The sequence below is a fragment of the Numida meleagris genome, chromosome 3 (assembly GCF_002078875.1).
Source record: "Numida meleagris isolate 19003 breed g44 Domestic line chromosome 3, NumMel1.0, whole genome shotgun sequence".
NCBI classification, from domain to species: domain Eukaryota; kingdom Metazoa; phylum Chordata; class Aves; order Galliformes; family Numididae; genus Numida; species Numida meleagris.
In genome coordinates, this window is record NC_034411.1 from 58534156 (window position 1) to 58557052 (window position 22897).

Genomic DNA, 22897 nt, shown 5'->3' on the forward strand with positions numbered 1-22897 from the left:
AAAGGAAACAAGAACTGTTCTGCAATTAAAAAGAAAAGAAAAAAAAAAAAGAGCTGTTCAAGGATATTAGACTGAAATACATGACATTCTTTTGATGTCTGAATAAATTGGACCTTCCTGTATTATCATATTGCTTTTTTTAACATATGTTCTTACATCAACTTAGTTTTAAGATCTATTTTCCCTAAAGGATCCTAAAGAAACATGCATTGCTTCTGGATATTTCATAGCTATTACGTTTCTCCAGCACTAGGGCCATATTCAGACAGATTAAACTCTGCCAGGAGTGATATCCAATTGCAGATTGCGTTTGTAGGTAATCTTCTGACAAGCCTGTCTCTTAGGCATCCACAGTCATACCTCAGTAGGAGGGTTTTCCCTGCAAGATTTGCAGTGTAATTTAGGCATTTGGAGTATGACTTATGTTCCTTAGGGACTGAGTCTAAATAAATTCTTTTGGATTTGTAGATCCTTGAAACATAGGGTTTTCATCATGTGTGTTCATCATAGGGCATATCACCTCACCTAGAATTTTCTTTGTTCGTAACTGTCAACGGTTTACGGGCAGGTTTGGCCCGGTTCTGTGACAAATGGGGTGGGGGACCCATGGACCCATGCCCTGGGAAAGGGAAAAGGGAAAAAGGGTAGGGAGATGGGCCTAAATACAAAACAGCGGCAACAATCTGAGGAGAAACAAACTAATTTAGTAAATAAGATATCGGAATGCGAAACAACACAATATAATACAATATAATTACAAATTAAGCTAATCCAATAAAATGAGAGAGAGTGTCCAAAATCAGGGTAGGCCTTACTCTAATACCGATGGTGAGACAGCTGGGGAGCAAGATGCTGCCGGGACGAAAGGCAGGACGAGAAGAAGGAACATCCCGTGGTCTGTGAGCAGTTTTATCTTTCACTCTGACCGGAAAACGGTAGCAGGGCCGCAAAGTCCTCTGGAGAATGTAGTAGTTCTTCTCTTCTGAGAACCAGGTACATACACTACATGATGTTATGATGTGGAATACCAATAACCAAAAATCATAAAACCATGACAATAACATATTTATAGGATGCTCCAGTTCAAATACGTTGGCCTGGATTTTTCTAATAGAAACTGAGAGACAACCTGTTAGTGCTTTAGCTTTGGTAAAGGAGTGCACTTCTGATGGAAATGTCGTGACTGTCCACAATTTGTACACTTTCTCTTGTATCATGGAACTGTCACAGAATGAGCAAACCAGATTTCTTTGAAGTTGAACTGGAAAATAGGTTTTTGTAATGCATGTCCAGCCACTGAAGGACATCTGGTTCAACAGTCCAAAATGCAGCTAGTAAAACCATGCAACATCTTTATAGCGTGGATGTCAAATCCAAAGCCTGAGCACTTTTCTTCTACACACGATGCATGTTGCTGATGTAGATGCAACTTTTAGGAAAGTCATCAGACCAGCTTTAGATATCCACTACTGTCATGGGTTGCCTTCTTGATCGGGGGAGATAATGATCAAGTACTTTTGAGGCACAATTTCTCTCCTCCTAAATTGCTTCAACTAGTCATGTTGTATGTATGTGGTTTTTTTTTACTCCTTCTAACCTAATAATAAATGGAATTTAGACAACTAGCTTAAAAACACATGCTTACATACTAGAAGCTTAAAATTAAGTGGCTAAGAAGGCAAATAGGATGCTGACAGATAGCAGATCACCCAGAGAAATGCAGAAGTGATCAGAGCTTATGTTCTCTCATGCTCAGACTTTGGCTGTCTGTTGAAATCTATGATAACTCCAGTACAGTCCTGCTCAGTGAGTGATACACTTTTCACATACAGCAATCTGAACTGAGTTTAGGATGAGAGGCAGCTTAGTGTCTGTGTAAAATCTTTCTCTAAAATTCATTGTTCGGTAATAACAGAAGTAATAATTGAGAGTAATGCAACTGAAATAAGCAAATGAGAAAGCTTGTTTTCTTACTACACATTTTACAGCTGTTCTGTTTTTGGCTGTACCTCCTCCAGTGTTTTTCCCTCATGCGATTCTTACATGCTCTTTTTAGAAGAATTCTTTACAGCAGCCTGACTATAACATTTTTGTGAGTTTTAGGAACATTTTGTTTTTGTAGGACCTTGCATGAACCGAGGAAGCAGCAGGAGCCACAGTGACATCTAAGAATAATCCTTTTTTATTTCCCACATGCCAAGGAGGGACCCTTCCTGGAAAGGTCAGGAGAAGCCACAGGACAGAGAGGCTCATATTCTCAAAAAGAAAAGTCTGGGGAATTCCAGTGGGTGTTCAGACTGATAATATTAGCAGAAAAATTAGGACATATTTTTCCTATGTCTTTTTTATTTTAAAATGTCGGGGCAAGATAATTAAAGGAGGCTCTGTCAGAAACAATGTGTTTCAAATTGCAGGGTTGCTATCTTAAATCCAGCTGATGCTAATCCTTTAATAATTGTCATACATTTACTTATGTATGTAGGAGCTTTTACTGGATATAAGCACCACATCGTTCAAAACTTATAGAATCATTGAATTGCCAAGGTTGGAAAAGACCTCCAAGATCATCCAGTCCAACCATCCACATACCACCAAAATTTCCACAGTGAACCATGCCTCTTAGTACCACATCTAAGCATTTCTTGAACACCTCCAGGGACAGTGACTCCACCACCTCCCTGGGCAGTCCATTCTAGTGCCTGACTACTCTTTTGGAGAAAAATTTTTTCCTAATACCCAACCTGAATCTCCCCTGGCACAACTTGAGGCCATTCTCTCTAGTCCTGTCACTAGTTACCCATGAGAGGAGGCCAACCCCCACTTCACCACAGCCTCCTTTTAGGTCATTGTAGGGAGCAATATGGTCTCCCCTGAGCCTCCTCTTCTCCAGACTGAACAATCCCAGCTCCCTCAGCCACTGCTCATAAGACCTGTGCTTCAGACTCCTCACCAGCTTCATTGCCCTTCTCTTGACACGCTCCAGGGCCTTTTTGACTTTCTTATAGTGAAGGGCAATGTGGATTTATGCATTATATCTCCATCTTAAGCTTAAGATTCCATTTTTTTTCTGTGTCACAGAAGTGACCTGGATACTCTTAAACTTGGTATGAATTTCAGTCGGTGCAGGTAAAGTAGAGGTTTGAAGTCAGCTCCTCAGTCTAATACCATACCAGAAAGAGTACAAAAAGGCAGGGAGGGCAAAAAAATGTATAAATCAGAAGGCCAACTCCAATTAAAAATTGCGTGTTCTGGCAGGATGCATTGAATGACAGCATATGGTGTTATTCAAGAAGCACTATCTTTATCTGAACTGTCTGTGCTTTAAAATTTGGTAGTTTTCCATTTCATACAGACAAAAGTATGTTTTACCTGTTGTTCAGAAAATCAAATTCTCCTTTCCCTTGCAAATAACTGTGTACTGCAAACAACGTTTAGCATTTCTGATGAAAGACAGGAAACCAGAAAGACTTATCGTGCTTTGTTAGTCTTATTTGATGGGATAGTTTTAATTCAGGTAATAAGTTTTATCATTAAAAACTGGTTCTGAGGCGATGCACGATCTCACCTTGTTTCTTCTGTAACAGGTCTTTTCTTTTCACTGCCATTTCTGTATAAGTGAAGATAATCTCTACAAAGAAGCTCTGATATTGACCTGTCATATCACGTGTTGCTTATCTAGTACTAAAGAAATTGAATTTCATTTTATCTGTTATCTGGAGTTTCTTATTAAATCATCCCGCAATTCAGAGATGGTATGAGGTCAGCAGGTTCTGTGTCTTTTGCCAGCTATCCCTGGATTATTAACCTTTGGAGAATTTCTGAAGCTGTTCTTTATTTTATCCCATAACATTGAGTTAAATCTTTTTGATCCGTAACTTGTTGCAAGTGAATACCATGTGCATTGTAATTCTCTTACTTAATGCTGTTTCTGAATAAGGAATGAGGACTTAGTAGTCTGTATAAATGTAGAAATCTCTTTTACTATTCAGGTTTGTTTTTTTTTTTTCTGTTCTCTTTATATTCTCCCAGTGATTCTGTTTTTAATTGGTGAGTGTAACGGCAGTCAGACTGGGTGATGGATCTGAGTCAGAGAGCGAATGGTTCTATTTGTTTGACAAGGGATGCCATGAAGGTGATAAGGAGGAAGGTAATGGTGTTTGGGTGTGGCAAGAGGCAGGCAGTAAGCAGCAGTGGGAAATGCATGGAGGTCATAGCAGCAACTGTGGACAAACTGAGTCTGGTAGAGTGGAGTGTGTTCCCAGGAGGTCTTGGGAGGATGAGGCAGTAGGTTTAATGGAGGAAATCATGCAGACTGAAGAGCATACTGATACAAATCATGCCCTGCAGTCCCCAGTTAAGACTGAGATTGAACCGGTCCTTTCCTCAGCTTCTCATATGAAGTACAAAATTACATATTTTCACTGATCTAAAAATGTGCACTGCAACACCATCACCAAACCCTCCATATGCCTTATGGCTGTGTTTCTTTTGGAGGATGTGATTCTGCCAGTCAGGATGTTCATGCTTTCAGAGCTTGAGACAGTCACAGGATATTGAATTTCTCACAACAGCAGGAGGCCAAAGTGCTTTCTTGCCATCACCACTGCCATCACCACAAGGAACTGTCTTCTGTGTTAAATGTGTTTTCCATTATAGAGAAAGGCTTGAAAAATATTTTAATTGAAAAAAATAATGATTTTAAAAACAGGATTCGTTACAAAACAAAGAAAGTGTTACTTCATTCAATTTCTAAACTCAAAGTCAAAAAATCTTTCAAAATCCTTCCCCTCATTGAAACTTGATGATAGGTTTAGAGTATTATCTTGGAAATGAATAAGCCAAACTATTGCTTTTCAAATAACTCTATGCTCAAGACTTCATTTAATGTCTGGCCACTGTTATGCTTTCAAACTTGTTCTAGGAAAAATGGCATGAACTCTTCTAAAAAAGGAGCTAGAGATGAGGAGTGTGCAGTGGAGTTTGCATTTCTGCGTAGGCACTGAAAAGTCAAGTGTAAATGAGGTCTCTGAAGGGCTGCTGCTGTGATCCACTGCTACTTGGAAGCTGGAGCACAGGTGACCTGGAAGCTGGGGACCACTCAGGTTTCTTCTGCTGCTGGCAGTTAAATCACCTTGGAGTTTTGAATAAGTTATTAACCTTTTAGTGTCTTTTTCTCCTTGAAGGATAAGCATAAACGCTTACTTGTCTCACAAGGCTAATTGGTAAATTAGTGTTTGGAAAATGTTAAGGACTTTTTGCTATTGTTTAATATTATTGAAACTCCAGCTGACAGGTACAGAAATGAATAGATTTTGGAAGAGTCTTATTTCTTGCCTCTTCATCAGAGAGTGCCATTTTGACATAATTAAGTCATCAAAGAAGGAAAACATCATGGACTGAATACCCATACATTTTGAATAAAAGTTCTAGATATGACTGAAAAAGAAAAGATGGGGAAACAACAACTGGGAAGACAGGGTATAAGTGAATTTACTAGGTTTAGTAGTACAGAAACAATATCCTGAGATCAGAAGAGAATGTATAAATTGAAATTAAATCACGGGAGGATAAAGAAAATATTTCAGTAAGCTCAAGTCCCTTAAGTAAGATAGGGAAAGGGAAAAGTGGCAGATAAGCAGTTCCTTTAGTTCCTATCTAGAATGTAATTATTCTTAATGAGATGCTGGAATTTTGGGAAAGCCTGCTAAAAAATTCAGTGATGTTTTATCTGAGAAAAATAATTATTGGGAGATTGCTTTCTAGTGAGGTGTTACAGATGGAGGCTTTGTGGTGTGGTTGTATAAAACAATTGGTCTTTACCTCTAGAGATCCTTGAGATAAATGTTGCCTGGAGGCAAGAGTAAAATTGTTGTTTCAGAGCATCATTTTAGAAGCAGTGGGACTGTTGGCAGAGTTTACCAAAGCTGTTGAGAGACTCGGCAGATTTTAATTACCATCTCAATATTGCAGAATTTGTTTAATTTCTGACAAAGAAGGGAATAGTTTTGAGAAAGTGAGATCACACTCTGTCTTTCATTCTTTCCTGTTTGACTGTTGAATAAAGGATCCTTTTCAATATCTCCTCTGATGCTGTGACACATTTGTAAAATTTGCATAGAATTGTAAAATAATTTTTCTTTAAGATTAACAAAGCTTTTATTTTTTTTCTTTTCTTTTTAAAGTTCCATATAGCATAGTATGAATGCATTGTAAGGCTTGTCAGGAAAGAAGCAAGATGAAAACAGTGCTTCTTTTTTTTTTTTTGCTACTTATCAGCCTGCTTCAAACAGTGATATTTTCAGTCTTCGTGGCCAAATGGCTTGTACCACGTTATAATTCTTTTAGCAGTCCTAATAAACTTTAAATTCAGGTTCTTCTGGTATGGGTGGATGGAAGCATAACCTGGATTAGTAGAATAAATACAAGATTATTAAAAGGAGAAGAACCAATCCATTTTAGAAGGAAAAATAACCCTACAACTCAAAACAATATTTACTCTTTTAGACCTCAGAATATATCAGAGAATGTGTAACTATTCTTTAATCATCATTTGTGTGTGTAAAGAGGTTAACGATTGTTGTTTCCATTTTAGTGATACTTTTCCTAAGCAACACCTGAATGTGTGTTGTTTTTTTTTCTAAGTTCTTAGAGTAGCCAAAGAAATACTTTTTTTTTTTTAAAGACTTACCAGCTCTTTCAGTGTATTGCTGTGTTGCTACTTTGTTTGCAACTGCCTCTCACCTGTTGGTACTTGGTGAAGCACTGGCCATTGTTTCTTCTATAAAAACCTTTTTTTCCCTCCTTCTCTTCAAGTCTCTTATCTCTGGAGGACCTTTTCAGTGGTATCTTTCAGCTTCACATCTCTATTGTCACATTATACAATATGTTCAGAAAGCCACTGCCCAGGACGTCTATTTTTGCATTTGTATTTTTTTCCCATACGTGTGATAAGTTGGTACTTAAGGACAAAGGGAACACATTTTTTCAAAACCCAGAAAGAGAGATAGTAGAAGCAAATAGGCACAATTTTTGTTCCTCAGACTAGGAATTGTAGAATATCCTGATCTGGAAAGAACCCACAAGGATCATAGGGGTTGGAAGTGACACGCAAGGATCAAGTCCAACCACTGGCTCCACATAGGACCAGCCAAAATCCAAATCCTATGTCTGAGAGCATTGTCCAGACACTTCTTGAACTCCAACAGTTTGGTGCCATGAACACTGCCCTGAGCAGCCTATTCCATTCCCCCTGCCCTCTGGTGAAGAACCTTTTCCTAACACCCAACTTGACCCTCCCCTAACGCAGCTCCACGCCATTCCCTCAGGTCCTGTCACTGTCACCAGAGAGTAGACATCAGCACTGCCCCTCTGCTCCCCTTGTGAGGAGCTGCAGGCCACCATGAGGCCTCCCCTCAACCTTCTCTGCTCTGGGCTGAACAAACCAGAGGACCTCTGCCACCCTTCATACGTCTTGTCCTCCTGTCCTTATGTTGTGGCAACTAATCTGCATCCAGTGCATGAGGTGAGATTGCACAGTGCAGAGCAGGACAACCCCTTCCCTCGCCCAGTGGTAGTGCTGGGCCTGATACACTCCAGGGTACTGTTGTCCCTTTTGGCTGCCAGGGCGTACCGCTGGCTCAGATTCAACTTGCTGCCAACCAGAATCCTCAGATCCCTTTCCACAGGGCTGCTCTCCTGCCTCTCATCCTCCAGTCTGTATGCATACCCAGGACAGCCCAATCCCAGGTGCAGAATCTAGCATTTGCTCTTGTTAATCTTCATGCAGCTGGTGATTGTCCAGACCTCTAGTTTGTCAAGATTTCTCTACCCTTGACAGAGTCAGCAGTTCCTCCCATTTTAATGTCATCTTTCATAAGAAATATCTTTATGTTACATTTAGAATTTGGTTGTTCTGATGTTTGAAATTAAACTTCTGTGGTTTGCTTTGAAAACTGCAGGCTAAATAGATTATACTGATTGATGCTTCCTTATTTCAGTATACCATCTGTGCTTTTGGCTTACTGTTAACGATGGTTGGGATTCTCATTTCATAAGTGCAAGTTATATAGGAAAGAGAAATGCTGTGTTTCACTTTCTTGGATGATCTCAATGGTTTTGACCTTACACCAGCAAGGACACGAGGCTGCAGCTGTACCTACAGCAGGCTCTATTTTCTGTAGAGAATAAGTATGTGCTAGCAAGATATAAAGATCCCCTTGGTATATTTATAGTGAAACTCTAGTGTATATGTAGTCATGGCTGTGATTTTCATTGTGTAATCATTTTAATTAAGTTCAACAATAAAAGTTAGTCTTGCATGAGGAATGAATGCGCTAGAGAGATGATGAAGGATTGATGAGAGCTTGGGGAGTGTCACATCCTCTGCTGTTGAATGTTCATGGGGGGAAAGCGGGTGAACTTGGGTCACAGTTCAGAGATTATCAGCTCAGAGCAGTGGCCAGACAAAGTTTTAGGGATTTGAAAGAAGTGGGATATAATGGGAATATCCAAAACTGTTCTTGCAATATTTATCAGGGATTTTGTTGGAATTGATAGCCTCATTACTAAAATAATAAACATCAATTAATGTCTGCATCATTTTTGTAATTTCTCGCTTACTAAGGTGATTAGCTAATTAGTATACAGCATTGCTTTGTGGTATGATAAATCATAGTGCAGTGAATGTTGACTCTTTACCACTATGATATATTATCTAATTTTCTCAGGTAAAAATAAAAAAATTAAAAAAAAAGAATGGGAGGAAAGAGTGAAAATTAAGAAGGGAAGCCAGTGGTGACAGCTGGGTGGCATTTTGGTCAATCTTGCGTCTGCTGTCTGTATTCTCAATTGTTTTGAATCGTTACACTATTAATGACAATTCTTCACTGTTAATAAGTCTTAATCACTGAATGAAACTTACAAAGAGAGCCTGAAGAAGAATGAAATAAAAATGTGGAGGCTGTGGCATTTTTTTGCCTTCAGGTACCTGCAAAAAGGATGGTGCTTCTTCCAGTAATACTTTTGTATGTATTAGGTACCTCCTTTGTTTTCGCGTTCCTGTAGCTATCATCTACAGAATCATACCGTTCTGTACAAGGATGAAGATCATTAATGTTTTTCTTTGATTTACTCTGTTTTCTAGAGCCTATGAGAACACCAAAAACTTTGAAGATTGCTGAGATTCAGGCCAGACACATTGCCGTGGACTGGGAGTCTCTGGGTTACAATATCACTCGTTGCCACACTTTCAATGTCACTATATGCTACCATTACTTCTGTGGACGCAATGAGAGCAAGGCAGACTGCTTGGACATGGACCCCAAAGCACCCCAGCATGTTGTGGATCATCTGCCTCCGTACACAAATGTCAGCCTCAAAATGATCTTAACCAACCCAGAAGGGAGGAAGGAAAGTGAGGAGACCATTATCCAGACAGATGAAGATGGTATGCATAAATGTAATTACAGAAATTATGTCCAAGTCTGGTCTAGACAGGTGGAAGGAATTGACTGTGTGCTGCAATACATGGCCTGAAAGACTGTGGTTCTGTTCTTTAAATGTATTAATTAGCCCTAAAACAGTAGCTTTAATAATACTATAGATGTCAGCTTGCATATATAGCCCAAACTGTCCCTCCCTGCAGCTCAAGTGAAACTGAATTTCTCTCTTGCAAGAAAAAGGTTGTTTTCCCAGTCATTGCAAAAATGCGTTAATGCAGGTGACAAGAAATATGTGGTGGTGTTAGGTAAAGGCTTCTTCATGGCATTTTAGGCATGCTATTTGGAAAAGTATGTAATTTGTACGTGATATTTAAATATTCAGTTTGGTGCTTTAAGACTATTCAAGATTTGATGAAGACTAGTCTTCAGCAGATATATTTGAGCAATAATTTATGTTCTAGGCTGCAGTATAGTGCATATAGCATTTTTAAAACACCCACAAGATTAAAGTAATATTTTAAGAACTCCTCTTTAAATTGCTCTGGATGAAATTTCATTGACATAAGGCAGTTTAACTTACCACAGTCAGAGAGAAATAAAAAATAGATGAAGTTGGTGATGGTGACATTCAGTGATTATTCTAAGAATATTGGCGTTAAATAAATTAAAATTGGTACTTTCCCTAATAAGGTTACAGCTGTGGAAACAGAGTAATTTTAGTTTCCTTTTCTTATGTTTATATTTTATTAAAATATTGACAACAACAAAATGAAAATATATATTTCCATAGGGGGTTAAAAAAAAAAAAAAGTAAAATGAGTATTTAGGGTAACGTGTATGAGCATAGCTACATAAAAAGATAAAATCTTAAGAAGTAGCTATGTCTAGCTATATATATGAATAGCAGGGTTAGAATCCAGTAGCGCTTTTTTGCCATATATTTTCAGTTTTACAAGAAATGGAAGAAGAATATGTTTACTGTTGCAATAAAGAATGGAAAACAGCTGATTAAATAGTCAGAGTATGAGGATCTGTAGAGAACTATACATATATAGTACATATACTGTAGAGATATAGAAGCATCACATGTAGATTTATTGACAAATTCAAAATTAGAATGTTTCATGCAATTCAAATTTTAGCATTACTTTATTTAAAATTAATTATAAATATAAGTCATGGTGAATTATTTCTTTATCTGGACTTACGTTGTAAGCATTTATGGTTGCTATTTTCCTTGAGGTTAAAAAGAAAAAACTAGTAGCAACATTGCAATGTCCATGGAAAATGGCTTTCTTTTTCTTTTTAATTGAATTTTCAAGAAAGGTTATGGTTTCTGATAGTCTTTATGTAGTTGGGTATGCAGTGATAGTGGCTGCTTATCACAGAAGTGATTCTGAAGAGCAGAGTCGGGTGCATATACTTTGTCTTCTGTTTTTGTTGTGGGATACTCATAGAAAATGATACACCTTGAGTAGGCTTTTGGACTAGCATGCCATCAGGGAACAGAATTTGCTAAGGTATGCTATTTCAAGCATATGTTGTTTTCAGGGAATAATTAATGCACTTTAAAGGGTGTATTTAGACACTGTGGTGATGATTATACTTGTAACCTGAAAATATCCTCTTGTGAGGCCAAGTCAGTGATACTGTTGTGAGTAAAATGCACGTTTTTGATTATGCACTATTGATTAACTTGGAAGTGTGTGTCGATTTAGTCACATATTTCAAAATACATTACATGTAAGCAAGATCCTGAGGGCTGTTAGCCATCTTAGAGGATCAAAGAGGTATTCACACCTGCATGGCTCTTTGAGCTCTCATAGCAGTAGTGAACTAATTTCTGTAGTTGGCTCCATGTATGTGTGGTGTGAGTTCAGTCCGATATCTGAGTGATCAAGTTTGCATGTAAACTGAGTAAAAAAACAGTTTGCTGCCCTAAAGCAGGATTCAAACTAAAAGGATGAGAGGTACAGTAAAATGCATAGTTCTGTGCCCCACATATTTGACATATGATCAGAAGTAGCCTCATTGTAATCATGTTTTTTGTAGGTTTTGTAGAATCAACGTGATCTTCATTACAATCTGGGGACATGACCACTTTCAGGAATCTTCTAATCAAGTAAAAATGTTGTAGATTGTTGGAGTTAAGGACACCTGCCCAATGTTTTCCTCTCTTCCTCTTTCCCATTTTGACTTCATCTTCTGTTGCCTGTCCATCTTCCCCATGTTTCCATGTCTTTTTCTCTTCTCTTTTATTTTTTTTAATGCTACCCTTCATCTTTTCTTTTGTCACTTGCCTATTTCCTTCTGCCAGAAACTTTTTGCATTTTTGAAAATCTAGGATTCATTAAATTCAGAGGATCTTGGACGTATATGGATCTCTGGCATCACAAAAGCCAGAGCACTGGGTGATAACTGAGCAGCATATCCTGCCAGGAGCAAAATTAATTCAGAAAATGATTAGTAGAAGAGTAGGGTAAGATTCAGCAGCTCTTCTTCAGACCTTTGGAGCCATGACTGACAAGTGAAGAAGCTGTTAGTAGCTTATTATTCAGTACCTGGATGAAAGCAAAGCCAGGAATATCAGAAAGCTTGAAAATAGCCTTTTTTTCTGACTAGAGCTGGATCTGAATACTTGTTGACTTAAGTATTTCAGTTTGACTTGAGTTGGTAAAATTAATTTTTAATGTAGTAATTTGTGAGGAGCTGAATTCCTCAGAAAAATGAAGTACTAACAATACACTGTTAAAGAATCTGTACAAAAAGAATATGAAAACAAGGAAATATTTGACTAGTTTACAGCTGAATTATCATCTTTCACTGGGAGAGACCACATCACCACTAAGATTTGAAACAAGTTCTTGCTGAGTAGCTGGGGATGGAATGTGTTTGAAAGACTCAATACAGGCAAAAAAAAAAATAAGGTTTATGAAATCTGGGGATGCATGCGTGCAGGACAAAGACATCTTGAACAAAGTACAAAAACTATCCATGACTTTATCGCTTCACATAAATCAGCAATCTACACATTTTCTTGGAGCTGCATGACTTGGGTGCTGCAAATTCAAAGGAGCCCTTTTGAAAAGCAATGGATGGTGGATGGAATTAATGAATATAGAAGTTTCTTTAGTTTTTTATTGGAAACAGATGCACAAGATGGTGAGTTAGCAGAAATAGTGACAGTCACTCAGAGAGAGAACAGCTATGGAAAAAGCAAGTCATGAAACTCAAAGTATTTGATGAATTTGTACCAAGTGAAGGAATACGAACTAATACCAAAAAAACAACTAATTGAAAAAGTTCGTGTGTCATAGGATAAGTACCCATTTGGGGGCTTAAAGTGTACCAAAGCTTTGGTCTTGGCCAGAGGACACGCTCATTGGACACAAGTGACGCTCCCTGATCTTTTGGAGAGTATAGTTCATTCAGCTCTATAGGGCTACCTAGTACTACAGTGCAGGGTTAAGACACCCAATATCCAACGCTACCACTATTCTTGCTTCTTGGAAAATTTCAGCTGGCTCACCATTTGGGGAAACAGCTGGGTAAGAGGGAAACGTTACAGAGACGGGACTGAAAAAAAAAAAAAAGAAGAAAAGAAAAATTAAATATTTAGTATGCTACCATAATACACAAAGATGAAATACATTCCTTCAACTGCAAGAGGGAGGATTTTATAGTTGACATCTAGTATTTTTCCATTTTTGATAGTAGACTGTAACTTGCCTTTAGAAATACATACATATACTTCCCTTTTTTCTTTTTTCTTTTTTCACGTTCAGCATTTCTTATGAGAGGGATTGTTTCCTTTGTGCTTTTTCAAGCTGTTCTGGCACCCCAGGAAAATATTGGGAGAAAAAAAAGAGGAGATATAAAATATGTCTCTATCAAAGGAAACAAAAAAATGCTTCAAGGAGCTTTGGAAGAACATAGATATAAAACTCTGCTTGTGACGTAGTTCAAGTAACAAAAATAGCTCACCTGGGAGAAAAGTTAATGCAGCAAGATGAACAGGCAGTAAGCCTGATGCAGCAAAGGAAGGTTGCAAAGACTGCTTGAAATAGCAAAAGTGTCTTGAAAAAAAAATTGTAACTTACTTAGCTAAGTGACGTGTGCACAAATGTCAAGTGAACGCGGCATACTAATCTTACTGGAAACTGGCAAGTAGTTGCGGTTAATAATGCATAACTCATGATGAAGTGATAAAGGATTTGATGTGAAGCTATCCATAAATACCCTCACTAAAGGTATTGACTTCAGTCCTTGACCAAAAAGGGAGATAAATGTGCTACATGTCTTGTGTAGTGGCAAAACTTAGTGTTGATATCATCAAATAAGGAAGGAAGTTTTATGTCTTAAGCAGCAGCAAACAGAAACTGGTTATAAATGCTCCACTGCCCTTCATAAAAGGAGCCTGGAATGACCTGTTTGTCCTTCAGCTCTTGAAAATAACCCCACTCATTTTTTCACATGGTGAAAAGATCTGCTAACAGCATGTAATTGAGAGATAGAAAAGTGATGGTAGGAAGACATGTGAGCACTTCTTATTTAAAACATTAGAAAACTTGATTTGTGAGAAAGAAGAATATTGAAATTATTGGCTGTTCAGGTCAGATTTATTTTAAACTTACACTGAATGATCAGCAAATGAAATAAGCTGTTTAAAGCTATTGCGGGGACTAGAAATACAAGCTAGGTTTTATATTAATACCTTGGGAAAAAATTGGCCCTGGAACACAGAGTTATTTACACTGGCTGAAACAAGTTTCTACTTTCATTTCCTTTAGATACCTATATTAGAAGCTTTATAGCTGAAAAAGTGATATGCCATAAGAGATGCTTTTTGGCAATGGTGTGTTTGACATAATTACACCTGAAAGCAGGCCAGGATTAACAGCTATTGAAGCTGTCTGCAGTGGGGTGAGGAGTGATGTGTGGGCCTGATAACTGCCTTCATTGACAGCCGATGTGCTACTTGAATCCAGCATCAGAATACTGATTTGCATGGTTTTAGAAAGTTGTGCAGTTGCCATTTTGTCAGTATGTAAGGTTATTTTTACCCTAAAATGGACAAATGTTTCCAAATCCCAGAGCTGAGAAGTGCTGAAGTCCGCATTTGGGACAAAAAGGCTTTAAACAGCAAACTGCACTGGGTGCCCGTGCCCAACGCCCACAGCTCAGCAAATGCTGAACGTGTGGGTTCAACTCCACGTGGTATTTGTATCCGTATGGTGAATGCTGCCACCACTGAGACTGAAAAGCCACTGGCAGTTGGCATAGCAGTTAGCTTGATCGTAAGCATTTATATTTGTTGTGTTTGTATTTTTATATCATCGGGAAGTTACGTGGGCCTGGAGGTGGCAACTGCAGGTGTGAGCCAGTTGGAAGCATCAAGCTAACATGATAAATCCTTGCTTTTTGCCCTCAGAGAAAATGCAAAGGTGGACCATTTCATTTGCTTCTATCACTTAAGTGGTAGAAGAGATTGTCTTTCACCATCTCCTGGAAACAGCATCTGCCTTCCGAGAATGGCTATAAGCTTTGTTGCTGATATACTTTACTTTTCGAGTATTGCAAAGGAATTTTTCCTGCTATAACTGTGCACATATCTGCACATAGCTTTTACTGTATTGTGTAATAATGCTCTGTGTGACTTTCGCAGAGTATAGTAGTAAAAATACTCTGTTTACATGCACTTTCATTATTTTGTAGCAGGAAAACAAAAGCAATATAAATTCAGTTTTATAGTGGCTGGTGTCAGTTAGTACATTGTTCTTCCAGAAATAATGTACTATAAATTTCCTGTTAAGTTAGTGTACAACGAGATTTAAGTGTCACTATTTGTGAATAAAAAGTTGTGACTGTGACATAGTTTAATGCAAATATATTGCTCTAAAATGAATTGGTTTTTTGTCAGATTGATAGCTTGTAATTTTATTCTGCGTAGTATTTATAGAAGTCCACCACGTTTCATTTGTAGAACAAAAGATTATCAGCTATTCACTATACAAATATATAGCTTTGTAAAAGGGCTCTGGAAATCTAAATCCTGAAAGATGCACTTGTGACATTTCCCCTGTAAAAACCTTGCAAAAATTCCCTTTAAATTTGCTTTATGTTCTTTTTTTTGGTACGTGTTTTTTAAATTTGTATACTGTTTTTTACAGAAAAAATAGTTTGAGGTTTTGTTTTGTTAGAGTTGTTTTTGTTTGCTTGTTCAAAATCTTTTACAGTCATAGAATCGTGTGAGATGAAAGGGACCCTTAAAGATCATCTAGTCCAGCTGCCCTGGAATGAACAGGGAAAACAAACAGCTCAAACATGTTGCTCAAAGCCTCGTCCAGCCTGACGCTGGGTGTCTCCAGGGACAGGGCTTCCATCACCTCTCTGGGCAACCGGGCACTGTGCCAGTGCCTCACCACCCTCACTGTAAAAAGTTTTTCTGTAAACCATATAGTTTAACCCTCCTAAAAAATTTACTTTTTTCTGCTAAACATAAGTCTGAACCTGTTGGAAGCTTGACCTAGAATAATGCATATAAAAGAAAGAGTGTTTGCTGTTGTTGTCAGTGAACGATGGTGGGTTCACACTTCACAAGGTCAGCAGATGGAAAGAAAATCAATGGGACCAGAATCTTTTTAAATAGAGGGTGCAGAGGCTAAAATGTTAGAGCACAACTCCTTTAATAGCTACATACACTATTTGAATTATTCAGATACCTGGCCATTGATATGGAATCTTAAGTAATGTACTTTACTTAAATATACACTTGTAGTAGTCATGAGTGATTTGATTTAGCGTAGGCTATCTATAAAGACAAGAAGAAGAGCTCACTTTGAAAGGAGAATGGGAGCTGACAAGGCAGCCAAGATGCCCAATAACGAGCTATGGGACTTTTGGAGATGCACACACATGCCTATAGGAAGCCTATCTTTTTGGGCTCGTTGTGTGGTGGCTTCTGAAAGATGCTGCCAACAGAAAGATAATGTTTACCTGAATGTTTTTCACTTGAGTACTTGTTAAAGATTGTATAAAGGAGTGGGGGGCTCTGAACAATGCTTTTCAAAAGACAAAGTTTGAGGTGTTTCTTAAGACCTTTGCAGTCCTGCTGGGAATGGAAGAGTGCAGTTTAGGTCTTCAATGTAGTGTTATCATCTGGTAATGTTCCTGTTGGTCTTTTGTTGCTGATGGCAAGTTTTTGTTTGTGGTGTTTGGGGCTTTTTTTATGACTTTCTCCTTCCTTTTTTTTTTTTTTTTTTTTTTTTTTTTTTTTTTTTTTTTGTAACTAGTAGTGGCCTGAGGACAAAGACATGAAAATACAAACATGGAAGATGAGACATTATTTTAACTAACAAGATGAATGGCATATGTGTGCTTGCTCACAGATAATGCATTTTTTAAGCAAATACTTCTGCTTCTGACCTTCCTCACTTTCCTTTGGTAAACCTATGCAAATAATACATTTTTACAGTGGTTTAACTGAAAAATGGAAGGGAGGAAGAAGCTTCAGACCCTCCAAAATGTGTCCTTCAAACTAAAACTAACTTTCTCTTCCTTTTTCTAAGTATTTCAATTTATGTTTCTTTCTTTGCTTTAACTCTAGCTGAGCTATCAAATGAAGTTGTTTACAAGCTTCATTTTTGGTGAATTTATGGGATGGGTGAGGTACATGGGAATCACTGTTCTCTTTTTCTAGATACTTTCTCTCCTTTGCTTTCTGACATTGTTTTTACTGGGATTCTCAGCCAGCTGCTCATCACTATCCTAGCTTCTGTTCTCCTGGCCTTCTCATGCCAGTGGGAAGAGAAGAATGAAAATAACTGGGATGTTGTAGTTCCTGTCAGTTTAACACTGCTGCCACAAGCAAGGAATTTTATAGTGCAGGAGAAGAAAACAGGACCATACAATGTGATGAGTCCAGAGGCTTCTCCCACTTGGCAGAAATGTAAGAGTCTTTATGCAAGCCTGAAACTTGGAGCTTTGTACCCAGTTTCAATTGAATGTGAAGAGTATTCTTTAAAAGCACTGCAAAAAAAGGTATTTTACAGGGTTTTGAGCAATTATGTCTGTTATTTTTTAATGTTATATGCTTTAATATGCTTTACTGTCAAATTTCATATTTTGTGTGTCCCAGTGCATTTGTATGGTCTGTCTCAAACATAAGTGTGCATGCAGACACACATGCACATCTTCTAGGAATAATCAGAATATATTCATACCTCATTTCAGATGTAGAGAAGAAAAAAAGTGAAGCATTCCTGTGAAAAACAAAGTGTTGCCTGCAGCAAATCTGTGAACGCCACAAACAACGCAAAAGGGCTGTCATGGCATATCAGCCTTTATCCGCTCCCCAGTCCATATCAGAACACTGAAGCAAAACAGCAGCGTGTGATTTTAGTTAGCTTCTCCTAAATCTTAGCTTGACAGATGGGTGAACAGTTTCTGTGAAGCTCTCCTCTGTTTACTGCTGTCTTCTCTGACTCCATGAATTTATTATTAATGTACTAAACGATGTTGCTTGTACCAAGGGTCAGATTATCATTCACAACTTCCTTGCAAACTGAAATAAAACCTCTTATTGAGACACACCACACACTCTGTGGTACTGCTAGCATAGTGCCTTGCACCTCCTTTGATCCAGTGATTATTAATTTATTTTTACTCTTTATAAAACTTGAATTTGCTTTGAAAATTAATACTCAAGAAATGTCATCCATTAGGCTCACTGGATGTTGCACTGAAGAAGACAGGCTAATTAAGAAGGGGGGGGAAATATATGTCAGTATATTGACAGCTTGAAAGACTGAAGATTTTGACAACTTTAGCTTTTTTTCGAGGGGGGGGAGTGTTTCTTTGGTTGTATGATTTCTTCAGGTAGTCTTATCCTCATCTCCTTCCTTCAGCATGTATGCCTTCAAATGTAGGTGAGCTGCTGTGTTTAAAGAGGAACCATATGTATGAGCAAAAAGATTTTGTGAGCTGGAAGGAGAGATAACTAAGCACTCCCACCTGGCATTGATAGGATTACCAGGCACCGCGAATCACTCAAGCAAAGAGGCCTGAGATGACACTTCAGACTTTTTATTACAGCAAGGATATTGGTTCCATTTAAAATAAGAAAGTAGGGTCATCTTAGTGCGGTTCAGTTCAAAGCTTTGAAAATATCTTTTATTTGACGGATTTGAAGTAAGCAGTTTTGATCTTTCTGCAGTGGGAGCGCTGTAGTTGTTGAAAAAAGTGGCAGCTGGACAGCTGTTTTCCCATGCCCAGCCCCCTTTTAAGACAACAAATCATAAGAAGAGATGACTGAAAATTATTTTGTAAGCATTTCTCTCATTTGAAACATGCTGTATATATAGGCTTTCTTGCCTTTGATTTTTTTCTTTTTAAAAGGATTTTAAAACCATGTAGTCCTTTTCCTAAGATATGCATATTACAGAGTTCTCTGAATACCTGAAGTAATAATCTAACCTGAACCACTTCCCTTTGGCTATATTACAAGAGAATTTGACTTTGCATTAAGTTTTGAAAACCATATGTGGGAATAACATTTCAGCTTCATGCTCTCTCTTCACTGTGAATGACAAAATATGCTTTGAAGTGCTTTTCGTACTCTCTACCACTATCTTTTGCATGTGAATGAATGCTAATAAAAATAGACCTGTGCTCACTTTTGATTTTAATAGGATGTTCTGGCATCTCTTTAATTTGTCTGTCTCTTGAATTTCTTAAGTTTTATTTTGTTTGTAGTTCCAGGTCCTATACCTGCCAAGTCAGTGAAAGGAACTCCTTTTGAAGATAAGATCTTCCTCAACTGGAAGGAACCTGTGGACCCAAATGGCATCATTACTCAGTATGAGGTAATCATCAAACAGCTGACAAGCATACAGGATAGGGCTAGGAAAGTGGGGAGAGAGGTGGCTGGTGGTGAGTGCTTCTTCTCTGAAGGCAGGCTGTTCAATTAGATGCTGCCTTCATTTAAACAATACTGAGATGGATGCTAAAAATGTATAATTATGATGTATGTATTGTTGCCTGGGTGGCCCTGTCCGATATCTTCAGCAAGTGAATGGAATGATGTTACAAACCACATGGGAGGTGCTGATTTTAAAAATCTTGTATCATTACTATTTGTCCTTCCAAAGCCATGACAAACATGGCCTGTGAAATCTTATTTGTTGGAAGAGAAGGTTACTTGAAAGGTAAGAAGATTATTAAATTTGGAAGCACCTTTTTTTAACTTTGTGAGATCTTTGGATATCACCCTTCAGAGAAACCTGCATATATATTTGATTTAGAATGTATTTAATACATTAGCCTTCTGGTGACTTCTGCAGGAGAGTGGCAGGAAGCTTTTCTAAAACTGAACTGATATGGGGAAAGATCACCAGCCTCTCATCAACCTTTTTAAGGAACAAAGGTTACAATTTTGCATAGCAATGATTTTTAGGAGCCAGAGAAACCAAAAAGCTGAACAAAACTCCTTGAATAAGTGTTGTGGTTTATCCCTGATGGGCAGCCAAGCCCCACCCAACCTCTTGCTCACTCTTCCCTATGGGGATGGAAGAGAAAATTGGAAAGGTAAAAGTGAGAAACAGCATAGGTTGAGATAAAGAAAGTTTATTAGGTAAAGCAAAGCTACACAGACAAGCAAAGCAAAGCACTCATTCACTTCTTCCCATAGGCAGGCAAATGTTCAGCCATTTCTAAGAAATCAAAGCTTTATCACACCTATATAGGAAGACAGACATCATCACTGTGAGAAATGAAGGACATATGCCCTTTCAAATGAAGCAGACTGGACAATATCATCAAGTACATATGGTATCCTGAGAAAGCTGGATAGTTAGAGGAATATATGATTTTTGTTTCATTTCCATCCAAGCTAACTTAATCCCCTTGTGCTGAAACTGTAACAAAATTTTAGAAATAATCTCTCTTCCAGGTGAGCTACAGCAGTATACGGTCGTTTGATCCTGCAGTTCCAGTGGCAGGACCTCCACAAACTGTGTCAAAACTGTGGAACAGCACGCACCACGTCTTCTCACACTTACATCCTGGGACTACTTACCAGTTCTTTTTACGTGCAAGCACTGTCAAGGGGTTTGGGCCAGCAACCACAATCAATGTAACAACCAACATTTCAGGTAAAAAAAATAAAATTTTAAAAAATTGAGTGGGGCAAGAGAGGGCAGTGTTCACTGGTTTTAAGTTTTTTTTTTTTCCAAGGCTTGAATAATCAGGAAATGTAAAATAAAACATACCTATCATATTCTGAAAGGAGCTTTAATATTAATGAAAATGTTTTTGAGCGTACTTCCCAAACAATAACACAAGTTCAGGGAAATTTCACATCTGTAGTTATCAAATGTTTAATTTGGTTTGATATTTTACTTTCATCTACAGATTTTAAAGTGCTTTACAGACTTTAACTAATTAAGCCTTGCAGCACTCCATAACTTACTATGTACAATTTATTTGTTTTGAAGATTAGTAAAGTCAGATTCAGAAAATTAACTGACTTATTCAAGATGCCACCGCTTAGCAACACAAGACTGTAACAGAACTGGTGAAGTTAGCGCGAAGTGTGAATTTCTTCTGCCAGCTTCATGTAGTTCTACTTTCTTGTGCCTTTTTTCACTTACTGCAGTGTGCTAAGAATGACTCTATTCATCTTAATAATGCACTGGAAACTCTAGAAAAAAGCAGTGTCAAATTCAATGCTTTAATATTTTGATTTCCTTAAATTTTAATATAATTCTCAAAACATAAGATAGCTTATGCAGTTGACAGCAGAAAATGAGTCAATGCTATATCCATAGAGACTGTTGATTTTAAGATATGATAACTTCACAGCTCAGCAGGTAGCAAAAAAGTCAGTCATTTAAAAATGTAAGCAGCACAAAGCAAGCTATTTCCCTTATTATCTACCAAAATGAAAATCGTCCTGTAAAGGGGTGTTAATAATGTATTGAAATGCACCTACCATTTCTGTGGAAAACTACTCACTAAGTCTCCTCACTCAGTTTACTAAAACATGCATGTGAATTGAAATGTGAGAAAATTCAAGGCAGAACACCTTGAAATCTGTAGTAAGTTAAATGCTGTATTTGTAGTTACCTTCGACAATTTGTTGAATTTCATCCCAGAACATAAGTGCTACCATTCATCTTTCCCCAGGCCCTTCCAAAAGCAAAACAGACAAAAACAAATGCTATGTTCTGCTCATCTAGCCTATGAGGTTGATCTGTGGTCTGATATTTTACTCTGATTCTTTAAGGTCTTTGTGTTACTTTACAACAAATTCCAGGTCATAAACTTTCAGGGATGATGGACACGTAGCAAGTGCATACTTGTCTTCTAATTGTGAAGCTGGCCTTTGTAGGGGGAAAAAAAAATTATAACAGCATAATATCTTGCTAGCATGCCTGTGTCCCAGCCATTTCACTATTTTAAGAATAAGCATCTCAAAATGTCTGGGTGATTTAGGGCTACAGTGTATTCAGGCTGCTTCAGATTTGTCTTCTTTCCATTCAGAAATTTTGGGAATTTTGTCGAGAATCCACTGAACCACAACTAACTACAGTATGGATATGTGTTAGTTAATACTTGGAAAATACTTGTTTAATACTAGGAAAGCTTAGAAGTAGACTGACACCCTTTTACCTGAATTTCAGAGCTTTTTTCTTTTGTCTTGCTTTACGCTGATCTAGTTTCACTCAGAATAATGATTTTGATGAAGTAACAGATATGTTTCAGGAAATGCTAGCTTTACTAAAATAAAGGGTGAAACGATTCTTTTCAATCACATCTACTGAATATGATGTTAAGAGTAACTTATAGATGAACCTGCAGTGAACATTATTTCTTTAAAACAATATTTTCTGAAATTAGCAATTTTTGAATGTGCATTTAGGATCTGAGACTAGTAAAGCATAGCTTTTAGTCTTTCTTTGCTCTTCCATCTATTGATGTATTATCTTAAAATTATTATGATTTAAATGATTGACATCCTGCTAGAAAACACCTTTTTGTGACAATTAATTTTGAAACACAAAGACATCATTAACAATTTTATAAAGGTACATCTACACACTAAAAAAAAAAAATCTACCAAAAAGAACACATAAATATGCAGGTAGTTTTCAAGGTTGTTAGAGTTTACTATCTAATGGATATCCATTCTTTTCTGAAACACAGAAAATCCTGTGTTTTTCCTTGCACTAGAGTTGAACAACAGTGTTATGAGTCAGGGCTACGACAGATTTGTGATGACAGACCCAAGTTGGGTAGCTAAACTGGATGGCCGAATTGTTGGAGAAGGAAGAGAGAGGTGGTAGATGTAGGTCTTCAAGAGTGTGAATATACTTGTTTGAAAGATAGAAAGAGGGAGTAAAAAGAATAGATTTTGTGCTCTTAGGGTTTCTTGGCAGTCAAATCCTCCCTCCCTTGAG

General features: G+C 37.7%; 1 protein-coding gene across 6 annotated transcripts in view; it reads left to right on the plus strand.

Annotated features, from left to right (window-relative positions):
• PTPRK (protein tyrosine phosphatase, receptor type K) overlaps positions 1-22897 on the plus strand; it is a 397652-nt gene that overhangs the window by 297612 nt on the left and 77143 nt on the right. For all 6 annotated transcript variants that reach the window (XM_021390545.1, XM_021390547.1, XM_021390546.1 and 3 more), the window contains exons 8-10: positions 9143-9445; positions 19194-19303; positions 20389-20590. In XM_021390545.1, coding sequence (XP_021246220.1) covers positions 9143-9445; positions 19194-19303; positions 20389-20590 — 615 coding nt within the window. The remainder of the gene's footprint in view (positions 1-9142; positions 9446-19193; positions 19304-20388; positions 20591-22897) is intronic.